This window comes from Ascaphus truei, chromosome 2, assembly GCF_040206685.1.
Source record: "Ascaphus truei isolate aAscTru1 chromosome 2, aAscTru1.hap1, whole genome shotgun sequence".
NCBI lineage: Eukaryota > Metazoa > Chordata > Amphibia > Anura > Ascaphidae > Ascaphus > Ascaphus truei.
In genome coordinates this window covers 257,643,353-257,665,997 of record NC_134484.1, presented here as the reverse complement: position 1 = coordinate 257,665,997, position 22,645 = coordinate 257,643,353, and the positions used below count along the sequence as shown (strand labels likewise).

Below are 22,645 nucleotides of genomic sequence, written 5' to 3'. Positions count from 1 at the left end.
TTCATCATTTCAGTGTTTTTATCTGTAAGGAGAATTGTACAGGGATAGGGAAGTTCCTTTGGACATCTTGGTGTCTTTGGGAACGGGCCTGAAGAAGGGGTTGTGTACCCCGAAACATTGCCGCCCTCCATCGCCTTTACCACTTTTTATTTTTCCTATCCTATCCCACCCCTCACTCCCTTTCCCTGGTTACTTACTTTGATCTGTGCTTTTTTGTTCATTAAAACTTGTTTGGCATATTCCCGCCTTTTTGGCCCCCTTTTCTTTTGTGTGCTGGGAACATTTGTTCTTCTTCTAATAAAGATGTATTTGCGTCCCAATCCATGGCCCTAGCTTTAAGTACCCCATCTGCTATTTCCCCAGTACTAGACTTTCGGGACTTTGCCCAGGTTCACTCAGTCCCTGCCACTGCCCCGTCATCCACATGCAGTTCTCAGGGTGTTAAATCCATTGATCCTGCTGTTCAAGGGTTTGTACTAATAAAATTCCCTGAAGAGGTAGATATTAATAGGTGGTTAAGTGAAAGTTCAGACTCGTATGGAGATAGATCTGTTTCCAGGTGTATTAAAAGGCCAGGAAGTAGAGGAGGTCCTCAGGTTCTTTCTCAGAGGCATTCATAGTGTCATCACATCGGGGTCAGCAAGTGCCTTGTCCCCTTTACCAGCCAGATCTATTACTACTGGATCAGAATCCACCTCTCGGGAACCATGTCCTTGGTACCCCTTATTCCAGGGCTATGCCCCTGAACGGAGATATACACGGTTCATACTACGCAGCGGTTCCATCATGGATCAGTGGTGGGAGGAAGGAGCGTTCAACATTGATGAGAAGGCAGAGATTCTCTTTAGATTAGAGAATGAGATTAAGATGGGAGTCCGCCTCCCTAAGGGTTCCCCCAGCATGAATAGGAAAGCTAATCCCAAAGACCCAGGGTTTTGGGGGTTACAAGGGAAGGGGCAGAAAAATTGTAAAGCTAAGCCGAGCTGACCGGGCTATACAAGCCAAGTTCAGGCAGTCCCATGTGTATTACTTCCCGTATGTTCCTGAGCCGATTATGCAGGATATAGATGATCACCGGCGGGAATGGTTAAGGTTGGCTGTTATTGATTATTTTCAGAGTAAGACCAGCACAAAGAGTTAATCACAGAAACTCTGCTTCCAAGCGATGTCTTCTACCTAGTCCAGCAGGTGGTGGCACAAGGACAGGAACAATCTTCTTTCTCTTCGCACAGGGACTCTTCTCTCTGTGGGCGACATCTGGTGGGGCCAGGTCCAAACACACCTCTTCAGGACCCAGCAGTGGTGTGACCGGCTCCGCGGGCGCTATCTTGGTGACGTCACTCCCGGCCGCCATTCTCGCGAGACTTCCGTTGCAACCCCCGCCTGGTGCAACCACCGCCCAGTGCCATTGGTGACAGCACTTCCGGTGAGACCAGAAGCTCGTCACCAGGCTGCGCACCGGACGAGGCCACAACCGGTGCTACCAGCGAGTAGGCCATGACCAGCTCTGCTGCAACAGAAGAATGGGAAGGCTCACCTACGACAAGGTAGGGGACGCCCAGCGTTGTCTCCCCAGGTGGTCGCCGGACTCCTCCGACGTCATCTGAAGCTGTGGATCGATCTGATGGCTCTGGAACCTCCTCATCTGCAGGAACGGGTACTTCTGGACCGGAACTTGTCTGGGCTGCAAAGGTAAGTGTGAGTCTTTCTTCCACAGGTCCCACAGCATACAAATCTTCCTCTAGGGGGGACACCTCCGCCAGGATGCGATGACAGGGCGAGCCAATCGCCCGGGCAACCAGGCTTAAGGAGCCTCCTTGCTCTGTGGTCACCTGAGGGCCCACAACCAACACCCCTGGGGCAGTCCACTTACCCCTCTCGTTGGTCGGTACTGGTCCCAGGCCTGGGACCGACGGTACCATCACCATTGGCCGCGACAATCGCGGTAAGGCGCACAGGCGCACAGCATACTCTGCAGCTGAGGTAGAGTAGATATAAGGCAACACCAGACCATCGACGCCTCCGGCAGCACTCACAAGGGCCCACGGGCCCACAGTTTTCCTCGGTAGAGGGAAACTGGAAGGCGGCCGCACCAGTTGGGGTAACGGCTCGCACTGGTGATATGCACGTCTCTGCTGGCACAGAGCTAGCCGGCCACAGAAAATAAGTGCCACAGTGCCCTCCAGGCAGGTGACAATGAGCACAGATGCACCATAGGTGGTAGCTTCCTCCCACTCATACTACAAGGCAGCCGCCAGGGAGACAGTAGTTGGTTGCATCTAATGCAGCATTTTCATTAGACAGAGCCATTTTAGTACCGTGAAGCCTCACGTGTATGCAGCAGCTCTGCTCTCTTGCTCTTCTCTTGGGGAAATGGCTCTGGGGTCCACTCTGCAAACACATCCCATCTCTCACAACAGCCTCGTTTGGCTGCTCCACACCAGCTCCTCCCCGAGGTGAATCTGAGAGGTGGGGCTACTATCACTTAGCTGGGCTTGGCTTTCTCCATGGCCAATCAGCTCTCTGGGCGGTACCTTTGCTTGGCGCCGAAAGCTTGCAGCTTTCTTTTGCAAATTTCTGCACACTTTTCACTGCAGCCCACGCGGTCCCGTTTTGCTTGTCGGGAGTGCCATCTTGGACTGTAGAACATACGCCCTTGCACCTACTCATGCGGTGGACAACATCTTAGAATCTGGAGCAAGCACTAACCCCGGCTAACTCTCTGCCCCTGGAACATGTACCAACCCCAGGCTAATACACTGTCCCACAAATGTGTACACAAACTGATTAAGAAGGGTATTCACGTTCCCTGGTGTAGCCTCAGGGTACGCCCCCACTATAGGACTATGTGCGCTGGTGAAGTGTATCCACGTGCCCCGGTATCTTGCCCTCAGGGTACGCCCCAACACAGTCTCTCTTTGGCAAGGGTCCCCTACCTGGTGCTGCTTTAGAGAGAGACTCCCCCCTTCCTTAACTCGGCTGGGTGCCCAAGGTCCATGGTGTAGCGTCAGGGGCCTGGCCCCTGACGCTGCTGTTTACTGCTGCTGCCTGCTGCTACACTAAAAGCCTGTCCTGTCATCTCATCAGCTCCTCCAAATGTAACACTTGTTTCCCCCCCCCCCCCCAAACTCACTTAGGGACCAGTGTGTGAAAGTGGGTGCATTACCTCGCTGTTGTGGTGCTCTACCTGTTAGTTCGCAAGGAGGTCTGAGTTGTCTGCTTGATGTTATGAGACATGACAGGACTGGCTCGCACGAGACTCTGTGTTCTTCACAATGGTGTCAGCGCCTCCAACAGTGATGGATCCCACAAAGTCTAGGCCTCAGCCCCCATCACTACACACATACCTCCCTCCAGCCCAGGAACTGACACCTTAGGCAGAGGTATTTATTACAGGCCATCTTCATCAACACATTTAGCAACATATATTCCTCCACTCGGCCCAGGACGTCTAGATGGTGCATTCTCTCTCCACTGCTATGCTCCTGGTGGTCATTGGGCTAGCCAGCCCAATATGAACAAGCTTACCCCACCATGGGGATGACTCACAGCTCCCACCTGGGTCATCATCCTTCCCCCTAGCCAGGGTTCAGGAAGGAACACCTCACCCTTCTTACTCCAGGAGGAGCAGGGGGCAAGCACAACCTCACCCTCTCTAGGGCTGAGGAGAACTCCTCTCTCCATCCTCACAGCATGAGTGCAGAGGGGAACTCTCTTCTCTCCCTCCTCACTCCCTGAGGAACTCAGAAGAACTGATCAGTAAATTTAGGCTACTCCCCTTTTAAACTTCTGGTAGGGGCGGGCTCATGGACTGTACCCACTGTGACAAACGTCTTACTCTGGGGCTCCGTCGTTTGTCCGGGACTGTTTAGAACACGGTCTTTTAGGGTAGGTTAAATGATGAGGCGTCACGTACTGTTCCTTTAAACAGGCTATGCCTGGTTTATTCAGTCCCAGGCACTGAGACTGCCACAGTGCATACAACAGAAAACAGATCAAAACAAAAGCTGCTCACCTGAGCGATAACTTAACTTAGATATCCCTGACTCAGGGTTGGAAGTGGCTTTTCCACTCCCAACAACAAAACAAGGTACTTTTGCAGTCTTATACAAATGAACAGAAAGATTGAACCTGTTTGGGGAAGAGGCTTCTCCCCTCTGTAGTTCAGCTGCCTTCCAGCCTCCTGGCTCTTGTGGAGAGACCAGAGCAAACAGGAAAACAGTCTTACATACCTGATTCCTAATTAGCATGACAGGTGACAGAAATCAGGCAGCAGACAACTCTGGTCTGGATCTCTCATCCCTCAGTTCCAGCGCTTGCCAAACTGTGGGATGGAGTGTATGTATTATAAGGCTGCACTCCCAGGCCAAACAGGATAGAAACTGTTTAGTATCCTGGGAGCCCTATATACGGAATTTATTACCATCCCCTGGTTTCTGTCACATATCCTCCCCCCCAGCTCAGACCTCGAGGGATGAGCGACCATGGATATTAGGGAGTGCATCCTTGACAACCCGTCAGCATTGCCATGTTTGTGCCCTGACCTGTGTTCCACAGAAAATTTAAAGGGTTGTAGGCTTAGGAACCACCTGGTCACTCTAGCATTCTTTTCCCTGTTTTGACACATCCAGGTAAGGGGTGCATGATCTGTGACCAACCGGAATTTTCTCCCCAACAGGTAGTATTTGAGCGTCTCTACAGCCCACTTTATTGCGAGACACTCTTTCTCTACTATGGAGTAATTTTTCTCCTGGGGATTTAGTTTCCTACTTAAATAAAGGATGGGGTGCTCCTCACCTTGAGACTCCTGGGAGAGTACCGCCCCCAGCCCTACCTCAGATGCGTCGGTTTGGACTACGAACTCTTTGGAGAAGTCAGGTGTGACCAACACTGGTTGGGCACAGAGAGCTTCTTTCAGGCTTCTAAAGGCTTGTTCGGTTTCGGGGGACCACTTTACCATTAGCGGTCCTCTTGCTTTTGTGAGGTCAGTTAGTGGGGTTGCCTTAGTTACAAAATTGGGAATAAACCTTCTATAGTACCCAATTAACCCCAAAAAGGTCCTTACTTGTTTTTTTGTAACTGGCCTTGGCCAATTTTGTATCGCCTCCACTTTGAGTGTTTGGGGTTTGAGTAAACCTCTGCCAATAGAATATCCCAGATACTTGGCCTCCTCCAGACCAATAGTGCATTTAGCGGGGTTAGCAGTTAGTCCAGCAGACCGACTGCGTCAAGCACAGCTTGGACCTTTGGAAGGTGGGATTGCCAATCCTCACTATGGATTACCACATCATCCAGGTAGGCGGCAGCATACCGAGCATGTGGTTTTAAAATTTTATCCATCATTCTTTGGAATGTGGCGGGAGCTCCATGTAAGCCAAAAGGCAACACCTTATACTGAAAGAGGCCATCTGGGGTTGAGAAGGCTGTCTTTTCTTTTGCCCTTTCTGTGAGGGGAACCTGCCAGTACCCTTTTGTTAGGTCTAGGGTTGTGAGATATCGGGCTTTGCCCAGTCTCTCTACAAGTTCATCTACCCTGGGCATAGGATAAGTATCAAATTTTGACACCGCGTTTAGTTTCCGGTAGTCATTACAAAACCTTGTTGTACCATCTGGCTTTGGGACTAAGACTATAGGGCTGTTCCACCCACTTTGGGATTCCTCAATTACACCTAGTTTTAGCATTTTTTTAACCTCTAAACTTATAGCCTTTCTTTTGGCCTCCGGGATTCGGTACGGTTTAAGGTTAACTCGGACCCCCGGTTCAGAGACTAGGTCATGTTCAATTACGCTAGTTCTACCTGGCTGTATAGAGAAGATTTCTTTGTTTCTTCTCACTAAATTCTGAACCTCTCGTTTCTGATGAACAGACAGGGTTTCAGCTATGCTAACCTCTGGGTCAGTTTCTTGATTCTCTGACGGACCTGGGAGTACTAGGGTTAACAAGACTTCTCTCTTTCCAGGGCTTGAGTAGGTTTATATGGTAAATTTGCTCAGGTTTCCTCCTACCTGGCTGTCTTACCTTATAATTTACTTCTCCCACTCTTTCCAAGACCTCATATGGCCCATGCCATTTAGCAAGGAATTTACTCTCCACGGTGGGAACCAGAACTAGTACCCTATCACCTGGAAAAAAAATTCTGACCATAGCACCCTTATTATACGTATTCCTCTGTGCTTCTTGAGCTTTCTCCATGTGTTCCCTCACTATGGGTAGGACTGCAGCAATGCGGTCCTGCATCTGGGCAACATGCTCTATTACACTTCTGTAAGGGGTAACCTCATGTTCCCAAGTCCCTTTGGCTATATCCAATAAGCCCCTTGGGTGTCGGCCATACAATAGTTCAAATGGGGAGAAGCCTGTGGATGATTGGGGAACTTCCCTAATGGCAAATAACAGGTACGGTAACAAACAATCCCAGTTTTTCCCATCTTTATCAACCGCCCGCCGTAACATGCTCTTTAAGGTCTTATTGAACCTTTCCACTAAACCATCTGTTTGTGGATGATAGACTGAGGTTCTGAGATGCTTGATTTTTAGGAGTTTACATAGCTCTTTTGTTACTTGGGACATAAACGGTGTTCCCTGGTCAGATAGAATCTCTTTAGGAATTCCGACCCGGGAAAACAGAACTACTAACTCTTTTGCTATGTTTTTAGCAGAGGTGCTACGTAGGGGAACTGCCTCCGGATATCGGGTGGCATAATCCAATATTACCAATATATGCTGATGTCCCCTAGCAGACTTTATTAAGGGTCCTACTAGATCCATAGCAATCCGGTCAAATGGTACCTCTATTATGGGAAGGGGTACCAATGGGCTGCGGTACGCCTTGAACGGGGTGGTGATCTGACATTCTGGGCATGAGGAACAATAATTCGTAATTTCTGCCAGAACCCCAGGCCAATAGAAGCTTCGGAGAACCTTTTCTTTTGTCTTTTCCACCCCTAGGTGTCCCCCCAATGGATGACTATGTGCGAGGTGTAATACTACGTTACGGAATGTCCGTGGTACCAACAATTGTTTAGTTGTAACTGATTTCCTTTTATCAACCCGATATACTAGGTCGTTCTCTACCTCGAAGTAGGGGTAATCAAGTGACCTATCTGGTTGGCCAGGAGTACTATTCTGGTCCCGTATATTTCCCCTTGCTACCGCTAATGTGGGGTCCTCCCACTGGGCCTTCTTAAAACTCCCAGGACTGACCTCTAGGTCAGCGAGGGTCTTATCCGGTTCTAGGGTGGTAAGTGTCTGATCAACATCTTGATTTGGGGTATTCCCTACCAAAGTAGTGATGGGGAAGAGAATTTTACAGCACTCCTCCTTTTCCCCCTTCTTATTTGGGCCCTCGTCAGTCTCCATTTCTGAAAAAGGGAAAGGATTTGTTTCTTCTAATACTTCGTTATGGTCCGCTATTGAACTCTGGGCGCTATTCTGAGCGGGGGACCACATTTTTAGAAAATGGGGAAAGTCGGTCCCTATTAACACATCATGTGCCAGTTTGGGTACAATACCCACCTTGAAATCTAAAGAACCAAACTCTGTTTCAAAAAAAACATCAACAGTGGAATATTCATGATTATCCCCATGTATACAACAAATTGCCACTCTTTGTGAACTGTTTCCCTGTTTCTTCTTAATGGGCAAGAGGTATTCGGACACTAGTGTGACCATGCTCCCAGAGTCAAGAAGTGCCCGAACCCTCCTACCATTAATCTTTACAAATGCCCACAAATGGTTATTCAAGGGGTCCTCTGGGCTAGGGCCCATACATTGGGACAACAGCGCATAAGGTTCCACGCTGTTGCATTGCATGGGCTCATCATTTAGTGGGCAGATTTTTGCTGTGTGGCCCCTCTCATGACAATTTACACATTTAGGTACATAGTCTGTGTCCCACTTAGAGCCTTTTCCCGGCTCCCCATGTTGGCTATTGCCCTTAGTGTGCGAACCACTGTTGCTGGTGCTGCGTGAAGGTGGTCGCCGCTCTTCAGCGCCCCTTAACCCCGGTACCCTTTTACCGTCTCTGGAAGAGTCCTGGAACCTTGGGTAGCGGGGTTGCTCCACGACTGTGGGTTGCGGGTTCTCTTCTGCTGCATTGTACCTTTCTACGAGAGCCACAAGCTCATCCGCATTGTGGGGGTCACTCTGACTGACCCAACGGCGTAAGGCAGAGGGAAGTTTTCTCAAGAACTGGTCCATGACCAACCGTTCCACGATGTGGCTGGCTGAGTTGATCTCGGGTTGTAGCCACTTCCGGGCGAGGTGGATGAGGTCATACATCTGGCTTCGGGTGGCTTTATCCATCGTGAAGGACCATGCGTGAAACCTTTGGGCGCGAACAGCCGTGGTTACGCCGAGGCGGGCGAGGATCTCGAACTTAAATTTTACATAGACGTTAGCTTCGGCTGGCTCTAGATCAAAGTAAGCCTTCTGGGGTTCGCCGCTTAGGAAGGGTGCGATTAGACCAGCCCACTCAGCTTCTGGCCATCCCTCTCTCTGTGCCGTGCGTTCAAACGTGAGAAGATAGGCTTCCACATCATCCGAGGGTCCCATCTTCTGAAGGTAGTGGCTTGCCCTGGTCATTTTCGGGACTGGGGCTGCCTCTGCCAGTGGAAGGTTACTGATAGTCCCCCTTAGGATCTCGAGTTCCTGCTGTAAGCCCTGGGCGAACCGTTGTTGCTCCTCTCTCAGCAAGCGGTTTGTCTCTTGCTGGGTTGCATTCGCCTGTTGCTGATTTGCATTAGTCTCTTGCTGGTTTATTGACAGCCGTTGCTGGTTTGCATTAGTCTCTTGCTGGGCTATTAACAGCTGCTGCTGGGTTTCATTCGCCTGTTGCAGGGCTGCATTAATCTTTTGCTGGGCTTCATTCGCGTCTTTCTGGACAGCGACATTGCGTACCAGCGCACTCACCACGTCTTCCATCTTGTTTGGAGAGAAAACTCCCCCTTTTTTTTTTTATTTTTTTTTTTAAAGTTCTTTAACCCGCAGACCTTTTAGTGTTCTGCCCGCATTCTCCACCATATGTGACAAACGGCGTACTCTGGGGCTCCGTCGTTTGTCCGGGACTGTTTAGAACACGGTCTTTTAGGGTAGGTTAAATGATGAGGCGTCACGTACTGTTCCTTTAAACAGGCTATGCCTGGTTTATTCAGTCCCAGGCACTGAGACTGCCACAGTGCATACAACAGAAAACAGATCAAAACAAAAGCTGCTCACCTGAGCGATAACTTAACTTAGATATCCCTGACTCAGGGTTGGAAGTGGCTTTTCCACTCCCAACAACAAAACAAGGTACTTTTGCAGTCTTATACAAATGAACAGAAAGATTGAACCTGTTTGGGGAAGAGGCTTCTCCCCTCTGTAGTTCAGCAGCCTTCCAGCCTCCTGGCTCTTGTGGAGAGACCAGAGCAAACAGGAAAACAGTCTTACATACCTGATTCCTAATTAGCATGACAGGTGACAGAAATCAGGCAGCAGACAACTCTGGTCTAGATCTCTCATCCCTCAGTTCCAGCGCTTGCCAAACTGTGGGATGGAGTGTATGTATTATAAGGCTGCACTCCCAGGCCAAACAGGATAGAAACTGTTTAGTATCCTGGGAGCCCTACAGTATATACGGAATTTATTACCATCCCCTGGTTTCTGTCACACCACCTACAAGGGGCTTTACAAAGGCCATAAGGCACCACTTACCTTCCTTCACATTCTGGGGAAGCAGGAAAGGGGGTCAAGGGTCCACAGATTAACCTGATAATGTCTGGATCTTAACAGGGCTTACATAGCAGATACACTATGTGGGGAGAAACAGGTACAGCTGGACATAACCTGTTACATCTGTAACATGTGTATATATAAACAATGACATTTATATGTAAATGTATGTTCAATGTGAATACATAAATGTTAGGTCATAGATGGCTATTAAATTTTTTACAGTCATTACAAAGGATTTTCTTACCTACTAAGTTCCCATACAGCCGATCATAATGCTCCAAAATACCAGTTACAAGGACTTTTTTCTCTTCATCGTTGAAACGTATATTTTGTTTTTTTTCTATACACTTCTTACGCCCAGCTGCAATCACTAAGCTCGGCTGCTTCTGACTGAACTCCGCTTCATCCAGTGCAACAGACTGCAGGAGCCTACCACCATCGCCACCACCACCAGTCACCCCACCACCACCACCAGTCACCACACGACCACCACTCCCCCCACAACCAGTCACCCCACCATCACATGTGCACTCACATGCCTAGTCATACGAACACCACTCACCTTAGCACCACCACTCACTACACCACAAACACTCCCCTGACTCACACAGGCACTCACATGCCTACTCAGCCGAACACCACCAACACCAGTCACCACACCACTCATACCACCATTACTCCCCTGACTCCCACGTGCACTCCCACGCTACTCACTCAAACACCACTCACCTCCACTCACACCAGCAGTCACCCCACTATCACTCCTCTGACACCCATGCCTCTTGTCCATACCTCAACCACTCACAAATAAAAGATAAACAAATGAAACGACACTCACAAAACACTTTCAAACTCACAATAACACAAATGTGTAAACAAAACAAAACAACACAAGACAAATCTCTCAAAATACACAACAACTGTAGCAATCATAAATCCTCCAAATGCCTACAGTAGCTCTGTCTGTCTCTCAATCACTCCCAACAATACAGAGAAAGATTACAAATAAATGCAGCATTTAAATAGGTCGCTCGAGAAATTGTTTGTCTCGCGTATTATCGCCCAATGTCACAAAAATATTGTTGAACACGCCACGCCATTTCCTGTGTATATACACACATACATATATATACATACACACATACACAGCACTCCAGTATTATATAAAAAATGTCTTTGTTCAGCACAGGACTTTGAAAAATGCAAAAAGTTTTTTTGAACAAATTGCGGTCCGTTGTAGTTATTTGCTTAGAGCAGGTTGTGTCACAACATTTAGATGAGGTTTGACTAGGCTTTCTAAAACACAGATCTTCATGTTCTGCAGCCATTCTTTTGTAGATCTGCATGTAATTTTAGGATCATTGTCTTGCTGAATGACCTATTTAGCTTCAGCTCATGGACAGATGGCCTGACATTCTCCTCTAGAATCTTCTGATACAATGAAGAATTCATGGTTGTGTCAATGATGGCAAGCTGTCCAGATCCTGAGGCAACAAAGCAGCCCCAAACCATCACAGTCCCACCACCATGCTTGATGGTTGGGATGAGGTTCTTCTGTTTTAACGCAGTGTGTGGTTTTTCACCAAACATAATGTTTCCTATTGAGGCCAAAAAGTTCTACCTTTGACTCGTCTGTCCAGAGAACATTGTTCAGGAAGTCTTGTGGATCATCTATGTGCTCTTTGCTGACCTTCTGAAGTTCACCAATGTTCTTTTTAGAGAGCAGTTGTTTCCCCCTGGCTATCCTTCAATTAAACACCATTCTTGTTCAGTCTTTTCCTAGTAGTTGAGTCAGTAGCACTCACACTATCCAAGGTGAGAGTGGTCTGCAGATCCTTGGATGTTGCTCTGGGGTTCTTTGTGACTTCCTGGATAATTTGCTGGTTTGTTCTTGGAGAGATATTGGTAGGACGATGACTCCTAGGTAGAGTGACTGCGGTCTTGAACTTTCTCCATTTGTAGACTATCTGTCGGACAGTGGATTGGTATAGTCCCAAATCCTACGAACTGGTTTTGTAACCCTTTCTATACTGAAGAGCATCAATAACTGCTTTTCTGAGGTCCTCAGAGATTTCTTTTGATTGTGGCATGATGTGTTTTCATACATCTGTATGGTGAAGACCAAACACACAAAGTTTCTGATCTTTATATAGGGTGAGGCCTACCAAACTTCCCCTGAAATATCTACATAATTATTTAATAACCTGATTATAATTATCCCCTTTAATAACTGATAAAACCAGGGTTTCACTTACTTTTTCACATATCCTGACTCTTAATTACTCATTGTTTGGCTAATTCATACATCATTTTGTTTCAAAAGACATGAAATTGGTTAATATAAACCCTATTGGATATTTAAGAAAAGACTGGTTTTGAATCAAGAAAGTTATCATGGAAAAACTATGGAATTTCTGTAATTATCACTGGGGTTCACAAACTTTTTCTATCCACTCTATATACACACAGAATATAACAGCGTTCTGCTTTCATACGGAAGAAAATGAGTGCATCCAATTAACTACAGAGCTAGCTCTCCCAAATCTTTGAATCTGTTCTGCAATTCGTTTATTTCTATATACATTTAGCTTGATTGCCTTCACTTGAACAAGCTGAATAAAAAAAAAAAACATCACATAATTCCTTTTGCTTCAAGCGGGAAAGTCATCTTGATTCTATTTTGCTTTGAATATTTGTTTCTCATTTGCAAACACAATGTGTCATGGAGCTGCATTGTCAAATTCCAGAAAATGCATGTAATGCCTGTATCAAGAAGTGACACATAGCTTGTCATTTCAGGCCACCGTCGTAATAGATTGTTAAAGTACAAAAATTAAACATATAATTTATTTTGAATAAATAATTCAAAATAAGCTGACCCAAAAATTATAAGAACATGCAATCTTAGATGTCATTGTCATCATTTTAATTAACTACATTTGTATCTTTATTTTTAAGTTATGTTCGACAGTCAAAGTCATTTAATTCAAGTTAACAGATATAGAGAAGAATCAATGGATGTAATAATCAATCAATTAATCAATCGATAAATCAATCAGTCATTGATGTACTTTACTCAGCTAATCGATCCTGACTTAAATAAAGGGAAAATATATTTGAAATGAAAGGTGAACGGTCACACAATTCAGCACCAATTACAAGTTATAATCAACAGAGGAAAATATGCTGAAACATGGTGGAGTTGGCATCGTATGCAGTACTTGTTCAGCACCATATATTGTATATTACTTATGTTAAGCACAAAAGTATTACCTCTTGTCTGAAATGAACATGTTACTTCCTGGAAACTGTGGCCTTTAATACACATAGGCTCATATTTACTATGCAATACTAGGCCAAATGACACCTTCCTGTGACATAAGATATTTATGGATCACTCACTTAAATGGGTCTTAATGTTGAAGACACTGACAGTGGCCGTATGTTAAAGTACTAATATATTTGAAAAATAGTTTAGTAGCTAATGGTGTTATTGCTAATGTAAGATTTAAAAAAAGTATAATTTGGCCATTCACTAAATCAGTAATAAAAACTGGTTGTGATAATGATACAGACTTTCAAGGTATATTTCACTATTTCACTCCTTCTTGTGGGGTAGCTTGAAGGACCTGACTAATACACCCAATTGCATAGTGAATGCTATTTTTGCTGAATCTTTTAGCAGGGTTCAAATAACATTCTACATGAAGAGAACCACTATACTCTACAATAATGTTATAGAGAAAAATCTAAATATGGCAATATAACACATCACATAACTTAATGCACTATACTGTAGACATAAGTTGCATACCTCATTGACTAAACTGGAAGGGATAACCAAGAAACATGATTGAGTATGGGGCTCTTTCCATAAAGTTTGATAGTGCTGACTTGTCAGTACCTCACGAGAACTCCTATACCAGTTGATGTGAGTTTTTCTGTGTTAGTGCTGAATCAGCACTAACACACATTATTGAATAAGTCCCTATGTCTGAAACCATAACCAAAAAACCTACCTGATCCCAAGGTGATATGATGCCTCCAAAACACATGAAAAGATATCCCATAGCAACAAGACAGACCCAGATGACCAATGAGAACACACGAAGAAGCTTCTTGAAGACAGATTCTATGCAGACGAGGATAAAGATAGCAAAGAAAATAGCTAGGGCTGTTGGAACTGTTATTAAAAATGCCACATGGTCCTCAATTGCCTGAAAAGAGAGATAATTTGGAGAAAGAGAAGGGGGGGGGGGGGGAAGAAAGAAGACTGTTAAAATGTAATTAAGGATTTGCAATAACATGAAACAAAAATATGGATCGGATATTTTTAATCACTGTTCAAAGCACAGCAGTGATTGCTGAACAAGCACGAAAAAAGTATCAGGGTCTGTGTGTCATTATCACACAATGATTGTTGTCTGAAAATCTATACTTATCCTGCTCTCTTTTTTAATAATGTAGTTTGGATATTTTTATGCAATGCATTCAACTAATTTGTTATTGTATGTGTGTGTGTCTCTGATAAACTAAAGGATTGATTATATTCCATTCAGAATTACAGGCATCATTACTCACACTGAAGTATGTGATGTAAGTCTTTATCACAAGAACCTAAATGCTGTAGTTGGCATTGGAAAAATGCAGTTTATTCACAGTAAAACAGATTTTTATTATGAAACGTTTCACTATACAAAAAACAAATGGATTGATGTTATGTGTCATTAACCAATCCCAATACCTGTGTCCAAAAATGTACATTATGAATTATTTGTTTCCAGATATGTTAGCTTATAAAACTAAATTGTGCTCACAGTTTTATTTCACACTACAATATTCTATAAAAGAGCTAGCTGTAAAATAAATATGCTGGTTTAACAAAGTTATTTTCATACCATTTATGTTACTATAAATATTGACAGATTCTGATTGGCTGGTATCTGTGTTTTGAAACAATGTGAATTAATACTGTCTCTATATTGTATTATAGATCTTTAGATTTATTAAACATACACAAATATCCCTCACAAATATTACTAAAATTAGAATTGATATGTAATATGCACGATGGTGTTTATTTAGCTCTTGCTTTCTTAAGAGAAGCTGTATGAATACACAAAAAAAAGAGTCATAAAATTGGAACGAAAAAAAACAAGTTTGTCCGTTACAGTTTACACAATAAATTAAAGTAAAAGTGCTCAAATAGTGTGTGGAATTTACTGTATCTCTCTTTGGTTTGTGGTAATAGATTTACAGATGTAGCAGGCATTACAGCACACATTAATGCAATTCGTTGCATTAATATTGGCACATTATTTAAATCGAGTGCTATTGAAAATAATGGTTAATTAAATAACACACGTGTTACATATTACTTTGTGCGTTAACTCACATTAGTAGGGGTGATAACGGGTTTTACCAAAAGTAAAACACAGGCAATTTTGATTTAGTTTCACTAATTGTTAAATTCTGCGGTCTCATAGAATTCAATGGAATTTCACTCTTAAAAATGTAGCACCTCTCCATTAAAATTACATTCTAAGTCTAGAACCCCAAACTCTCATTGATTTTGGTCATTCAAAGCTGACATTTCTGAAATCATCTTGTGGGAGAACAGAAATTTTGGAATAAGGTTCCTACACTCCACACACCAATCATTTTGTCTTCCCGCAATGTGATCACGTGGTTGGCGCGCAGCAAATGGCAGGGCAGATATCCCCCGTCATGGCCGTGCCCCCAATCATGGCTCCACCCCCGTGCTTCCCTAGAGCTCCCCCACAGACCGCCGATCATGGCTGTAGTCTCTGCATGCGCCGCCATGGTGCCAGGTGCGCATGCAGCAGGGAGGACTGGGGCTGTAGCCTTAGGCCCAGATCCAAAAAGCTCTGTTTAGTGAATTAACAAGACGTTATTAAAAGTTACTGTAATGTCCTGTTATGCCTCAATAACTATCTTCAATATCTATCTCTATCTCAATAACACTATGTTATTGTTCTCTTTTCGCCTGGAAAGGGCATTGTGTTAACTAAATTGGATATTATAAAATACTTTAGTAATAATTATATGCAAAAGAGGTGTTACCCCTAGCAACACGTGTCCACAAATGTCTGTCAAAGTTATTGCAGGGACTTAACATTGTGTCCTACCTAAAGGTTACATCGCTCCCATCCACACCCTGAAAATAGGTTATGCGGGAGAGGGAGAGTCCCTAATTTCATTAATTTGCATATACCTTGCATATCCCAATATGCATTTTACAAAAGTAGGACTCCATTTCTCTCTCAACACCATGTTATTTGACTTAACATGGCGTTAAGCCTTTGTTAATAAGATTTTTTTTAAAATGGCTTTTGTGTATATAATTAGCTTTGTGGAAATGGGTTAACCTCAAGGAAAATAATGTCTGTTACTGATTTTGATGATGTTATGATCCCTTAACAAAACTCCACAGATTGTGGATCTGGTCATAAGAGATCAGCAACAGACTATTGGTATATTTTAAAGACTTTACAGATATCATTGTATTTATTTTTTAAGGTATCATTGATGCAAGTTTTTTTGCTAACTCTCAGCCCTTTGCAAGTTATAAGATCTTTGCACCTCTGTCTATTTGCTTGGAAAAGCTATTCAGGATTTTTGTGCAAAGTAAGTGTACTTATGTCTCTCATTAATTGCCAATTTCTGGTTAGTGTATTTCTTGCAAGTTGGTGGTTTCTGCAATTTTTTATGATAACATACTGTAGATCAGGCCTGCACAACTTGTCAAGTGAGAAGGGCCGAACTGCTCCAAAGAATACAGATTCTGGCCGCACGGGTAAAATCATCATCATCATCATCATCATCATCATCATCATCATCATCATCATCATCATCATCATCATCATCATCATCATCATCATCATCATCTCTCCCCAAGCACCTCATCATCATCCTCATATCTCCAGCACCCCTCAATCTCTCCCAGCACCCCTCATCATCCTCATATCTCCACCAGCACCCCTCATCCTCATATCCCCACCAGCACCCCTCATCTTCATCCTCATATCTCCCCCAGCACTGAAGATGATGAGTCATCTTCCTATATCTCCCCCTGCACCCCTCATCATCAACGTTTGTGACTCCCCATCTCTCACACCCCCATCTCTCCCACTCCCCCATACACAATACTCACCCTCTACATCACACACAATACTCACCCTCCACATCACAAACAATACTCACCCTCCACATCACACACAATACTCACCCTCTACATCACACACAATACTCACCCTCCACATCACACACAATACTCACCTTCCACATCACACACAATATCCCTCGCAGACCACACACATTCCACCCCCCCTGCATCTCACATCCCCCCTGCAGCTCACCTCACCCCCCTGTACCTCACATCACCCCCCTGCACCTCACATCACTCCCCTGCACCTCACATCACTCCCCTGCACCTCACCCCCTGCACCTCACCCCACTGCACCTCACCCCCCTGCACCTCACGCCCTGCACATCACCCCCCTGCACCTCACCCCCCTGCACCTCACCTCACCCCCCTGCACCTCACATCACTCCCCTGCACCTCACCCCCTGCACCTCACATCACCCCTCCTGCACATCACCCCCCCTGCACATTACCCCTCCTGCACATCACCCCTCCTACACATCACCCCCCCCTGCACCTCACATATCTCCCTACACCTCACATATCCCCCTGCACCTCACATATTCCCCTGCACCTCACATATCCCCGTGCACCTCACATATCCCCCTGCACCTCCTCACCTCACATTACCCCCTGCACCTCAGATCACAGCGGAGAGCAGGCAGGACTGCGCGTGCTCGCAATCAGCGGGCACCAGAACTGCCACACTGCTAGAGCGTGCAATCTTGAGAGCAGGCTGGGCTGGGATGGGCTCGGGGGGGAGGGAGAGCGGGCTCGGCTCGGCTCAGGGGGGGAGAGCGGGCTCAGCTCGGCTCGGGGGAGGGAGAGCGGGCTCGGCTCGGGGGGGGGGGAGAGTGGGCTCGGGGAGGGAGTGGACTCAGGGGAAGGAGGAGGGGAAAGCCGCTGCCGCGGGCAGCACAGTGAGTGCCGGCAGGCCGCATGCGGCCCGCGTGTGGTGCAGGCCTGCTGTAGATGTTAGTGCCAGGGTCAGCATAAGAGTTGAGAAAATGTTTAGGAATTCTTCAGAGAAACATCTCTTTCATTGAAGGCCTTTTAAAGTACTGTAAGTAACTTGTAAGTCAATTGTGAGGTTACTGTGAATTAATCTCAGATTCTGAAGCACTAAAGTTAGACAGTAGCAAATTAGTCTCATAACTCAATTACAGCAAAAAGAGAATGAGGTGCAAATACCCTAAGGAAAAACACTCTGTGACAAATACATGTGTGAATGAAAGTGAACACACACTTCCAAAATACTAACGTCCTTCAAGGTGCAGGAAAAACGCCAGATTACCTAGTGAGAAAACTATATAAAAAAAAAGGACATAGTGTAATCTGTTTTAATGCCAACACGCATCAGAAAGCATGAAATGCACTCACAGAATAGATGATAAAAAAAAGCAGTTGGTATTATTTCCACCAGGACACCTGCACCTCTCGATGACATGATCCAAGGCTCAGCTGCTCCCACAGCATATGGTTCTGTGATCCTTCTCTCAGCTGTTTGACGGTATGACAATAGTACCTGCTCGGCTGGGAGGCACTTGAGCACCGCATCCTCCCATTTCTCCAAGTGATGCAGGTCCGTCGGAACTCCTCACAGTGGCTTACCCACAAGTAAAGTATTGCATAAGTCCAAAGCAGTTCAAACTGGGTATAAAACTGAAGTCAGGTGGACAAATGACTTACTCTATGGACCTGCACAAACACAGATGCATTAACGCTATACATTTTGCCATTCTGACTGCTTCCTCAGGGGTTCTCTATGTTTGAGTCTCATGTCCATTTTTATACCAGACTGATTGGTCAATAATACAATTACTTTTGGAATTGAAAACAGATGTGTTAACTTAAACATATCTAACAGACTCATACATACTGTATAAAATAAAAACATTTAATAGCTTAATGATTATATAAAGCTAAATGCTTAAATAATACTTTAATGATAAGCTAAAATAAAACATGTATAATATAACTGTAACGGGTATTCCCTTTCGTCTGACCCACCCAATCTTATATTGGCCCGTGTGGTCTAACCAGCCCCCATTACATGGTCGTGTCTGGTGGTGCAACTGTAGGCAACAGGACTCCTGAGTCTCCCGCATGATGGTATTCGGGGATTGTCAATCCAGACAGGCAGCTGAGGTAGTGTGTGCGAGTCCTACTTATATGACGTGCAGCGCCTTCACCTCATCAGGGTCTATGCGTCCACAGGGAGATGGTCCTGATAAAGAACTCCTTCTTGATGGTGCCGTCCACTGGAGAGTAACTTCACACTCACACAGTGGGGGTATCTTTGAACAGGGCTTTTTATTGATCTCTTATGGGCAAGCTGCCCTTCACAGCCAGCTGTCTCAGCTGCACATATTGCTTTGCTGTCCCTTTGACAGGTACGCCCTCCCAATGGAGTGGGCTCCCCTCTCCCCATAGGGAGATCACCCCTGTGCCAGGTCCCTGGACACAGTGTGGCTCCTATAAAGTCTGGTGTAGAAATGGACCACTAGTTACTGCACTAGTGGATCCTTCCTTCCCAACGCACTCCAACAACTCAGCAACAATCTAACTTTGGGCAGTGCTGTGCCTTATATACTTCAGGAACTGTCACAGCTCTGATGTCACTAACTGTGGACTCAGAGCATGTAGCCACTCCCACCCATACATAGGGCACCTCACCAGGGTGTGAGGGCAAACCTCCATGATTACTGCTGGCATCCCTGTAACTTACCAGGTTTACAGCCAGCAGGGGAGACAACTGCAGACCATTTTACATGCATGGCTACATAACAAATAGAAAATGCTGTTAATATATACTTTCAGATTCAGCAGAGAATTACCAAAAGCCAAAACAGACTGATCTTCCAAATTGTATGATTTTATCTGAAATTATTTCTTATATACAGCTGCAGCACACTTTATTCTAACAAATCACCGGTTTGTCCCTGGCAAGTTCCTGGAATGCCACGCTGTTCACAATTCATGCCGCATGCCGCGGTCCCAGCCAGGGGTCATGCCCGGCTGACGCGCGATTGATGTGTTAATTGATAATGGTTCAGGATTTACTAGGCTGCAATGCTTCGCGTGTCCGCCAGATGGCATAAATTCATGAATTGTAATGCAGTATATATATACAGTGTTCGACAAACCTATACATTTGCACGCCCCGGGCGAGTGGATTTAACATCGTGGCGAGCTCCTATTGGCCCAAGCAGCACACATGTGGTACTAAGTGGCGAGTAGATTTTTTTGTTCGGCGAGTAGATTTTTTGGTGATTTGTCGACCACTATATATATATATATATATATATATATATATATATATATATATATATATATATATATATATATATATATATATATAATATATATTATGTGACAGAGTCACTGACTCAGTAGGCTGGAATAGTGAATGGAGAGACGCTGCAGTCAGTTCACAGAGTGTTAATCTCCTCAGACAGAAGGAAGCACACCTGCAGCCTAATTAAGCAGGAGGTCTGAGAGACTGCAGGTTTAAAAGCAGGAAGTGACACACACACAGGGAGCTTGTTTTTCCACAGGAAGGTGGAAAGAACTCTCCCGGCTTGGAAGCCATGGCAGCTGCTGCTGCTCTGGTCCCCAGTCCTGCGAGGAGCTTTGCTGCTGGGACCAGCTGGGACCCCAACCCAGGATCAAGATAAACATTGCTGCGAGGCTGGACACAGCCTGCTCCCCGGAACCGTGTTCCTGTTTGCTGTTTGGAGCTGAAACAGATAAGACTTTATTCTTATTATGCTTATTGGTTATCGTTTGTGTAGCATGTTTTGGGCATGACCAGATTAGCTGGCTGTCCTGTTAGTAAGGGCTCAAGAAGTGAGTTAGTGTCCCTAACGGGACTAGGCTTTAATTTGCAAGAAAGTCGTTTCTTAAAGGGACAGTGCACCCGTACTTATTTTGGTTGTGGCTAATAAACCACTAGTGTTGAAAGTTTCCCATCGTGTCAAGCGTCTTACTGACCCCGCCGCGAGGCTGTCCTGCCACAGATGGTGTCAGAAGTGGGATGCTACGCCTCTGGGGGTCAGTAGATGAAGATGTGTTGAGACACTGAACTCAAGTGAAAAAAAAAAAAATGATTTTTGCTGTAGCATGGAAGTTACAGCCAGCAAGCGCTGAGTGTAAATTTTGCCCCGTCGGGTATGAAAGGATTGCTGTGTAAAGCTACTGCCTTTTGCTGAAGCGAGTGAATTTGCAGCCAGCAAGTGCTGTGAGCAAAGGTTGCCCTGTCTGGTAAAAAAAGAAAGTGAAAATGAATTTTTGCAAAGAAGTTGCCCTAAGAAGAACCCAGAAGGTTTAAATATTGTAAAGCAAGAACAACTTACATGTGTTGTGCAAAGTCTGCCTCGTCGGGTGTGAAAAAAAAACAAACAAAAAAACGGGGTTTTAAAATGGCCGCCGTCATTTGTCAGTTTTGCAATGTACATAACCTTACAAAACAGTGTCCCTTCAGGCCATATGATGATTATGATGACGACGCATATGTGGCCCCGAGAAGAGAGACGAACCCGCAGATGGAAGCTGCAAAAGTGTCCAGTGTGTGTGTGCCCAGTACCACTGATGTCTCCGGAGCTAATAAAACAAAGAGAAAGAAGAAAAATAAAAATATTTCTCAAGTCACAGAGGAAGTGACCGAACCACTTAAGCCTGCAATATCAGGACAACAGGCGTCAGCAAGCCACCGAGATGTGCTGCAGACCGGAGTGATGGGCAGAATTGTCACAGGAACGGTCGCAAAGGAAAAGGAGGAGCAAAGGGAAGCTGAATGCTTGATCCAGGGAAAAGAGGCCTTAATTTCTGCACTCCAAACTGCCCAGCGTGATTATGATGTCTTGCAGAAACAATTGAATAGGGAGCGAGAAGCTAATGCAGAGGTACAGAGGTGTATACTCACAGCTATACAAGAGTATGCGGCTTTAAAGAAAACAGAGCAACTCTTGCGGAGTGAGTTGGAGGAGCTGACGACAAGCTTGAATAAAGCCAACACCGCAATTGCTAACATGGAATCAGAGAGAACAAGTCCTGACTGGAGACTGTGCTATCAGATGTCCCAGAGAGATGTGCAAAACTTCATCAAAGACTTAGAAGTTTCTCACCAAGAAGCTAGTGCGCTCAAAACAGAGCTGGGTACTTTGAAGAAAGCCAATGAGACGGTCCTAAGGGATATAGAGACTGTGAAAATGGAGAATATAAACCTGAAAGAAGAGGTTTTAAACCTGACCGGTCAGGTCAGTGATGGGACTGAGAAGCTTCACCAAGCGCAGAAAGTGAAGGCGCAATTGGCGCAAGAAAAATTAGAGGTGCAGGAAGCACTGCAGAATGCAGAGAGGATGCAACGTGTCTCCCTGGAGCAGCACAAACAAGCAGCGCACCTATGGCAGAGCCAGCTGCAAGAGCTACATGCAAGTCTGCAAGCGGCCAAGGAGAAGCAGCAAGTGCTACAGGAACGGCTGAGTACCCAGTATGTCCCCACAGAACAGCATGAGGAGCTGAGGGCCACGCTGTACGCCACAAGAGCATCGCTGGGGGCGGAGCTTGAAAGCCAGGTGATTCTGTGTGAGAGGGAGCGCAAAAAGGTCCAGAGACTGGAGCAAGAGCTGGAGAAGCAGAGAGGCAACTCCATCTCCATGAGTCAGTATGCCAAGGAGAAAGAAGCCTGGAAAACAGAAGCAGCGGCGATACTGGCGACAAAAACTACAGAGCTCCGAAAGATGAAGGCGGTGCTGACGCAAGCC

General features: G+C 45.3%; 1 protein-coding gene across 2 annotated transcripts in view; it reads right to left on the bottom strand.

The window, feature by feature from the left end:
- The window catches only part of ADCY2 (adenylate cyclase 2), a 1,451,375-nt gene that overhangs the window by 1,350,358 nt on the left and 78,372 nt on the right, over positions 1 to 22,645 (bottom strand). For both annotated transcript variants that reach the window (XM_075586169.1, XM_075586170.1), the window contains exon 2: positions 13,735 to 13,932. In XM_075586169.1, the coding sequence (XP_075442284.1) occupies positions 13,735 to 13,932 (198 nt within the window). The remainder of the gene's footprint in view (positions 1 to 13,734; positions 13,933 to 22,645) is intronic.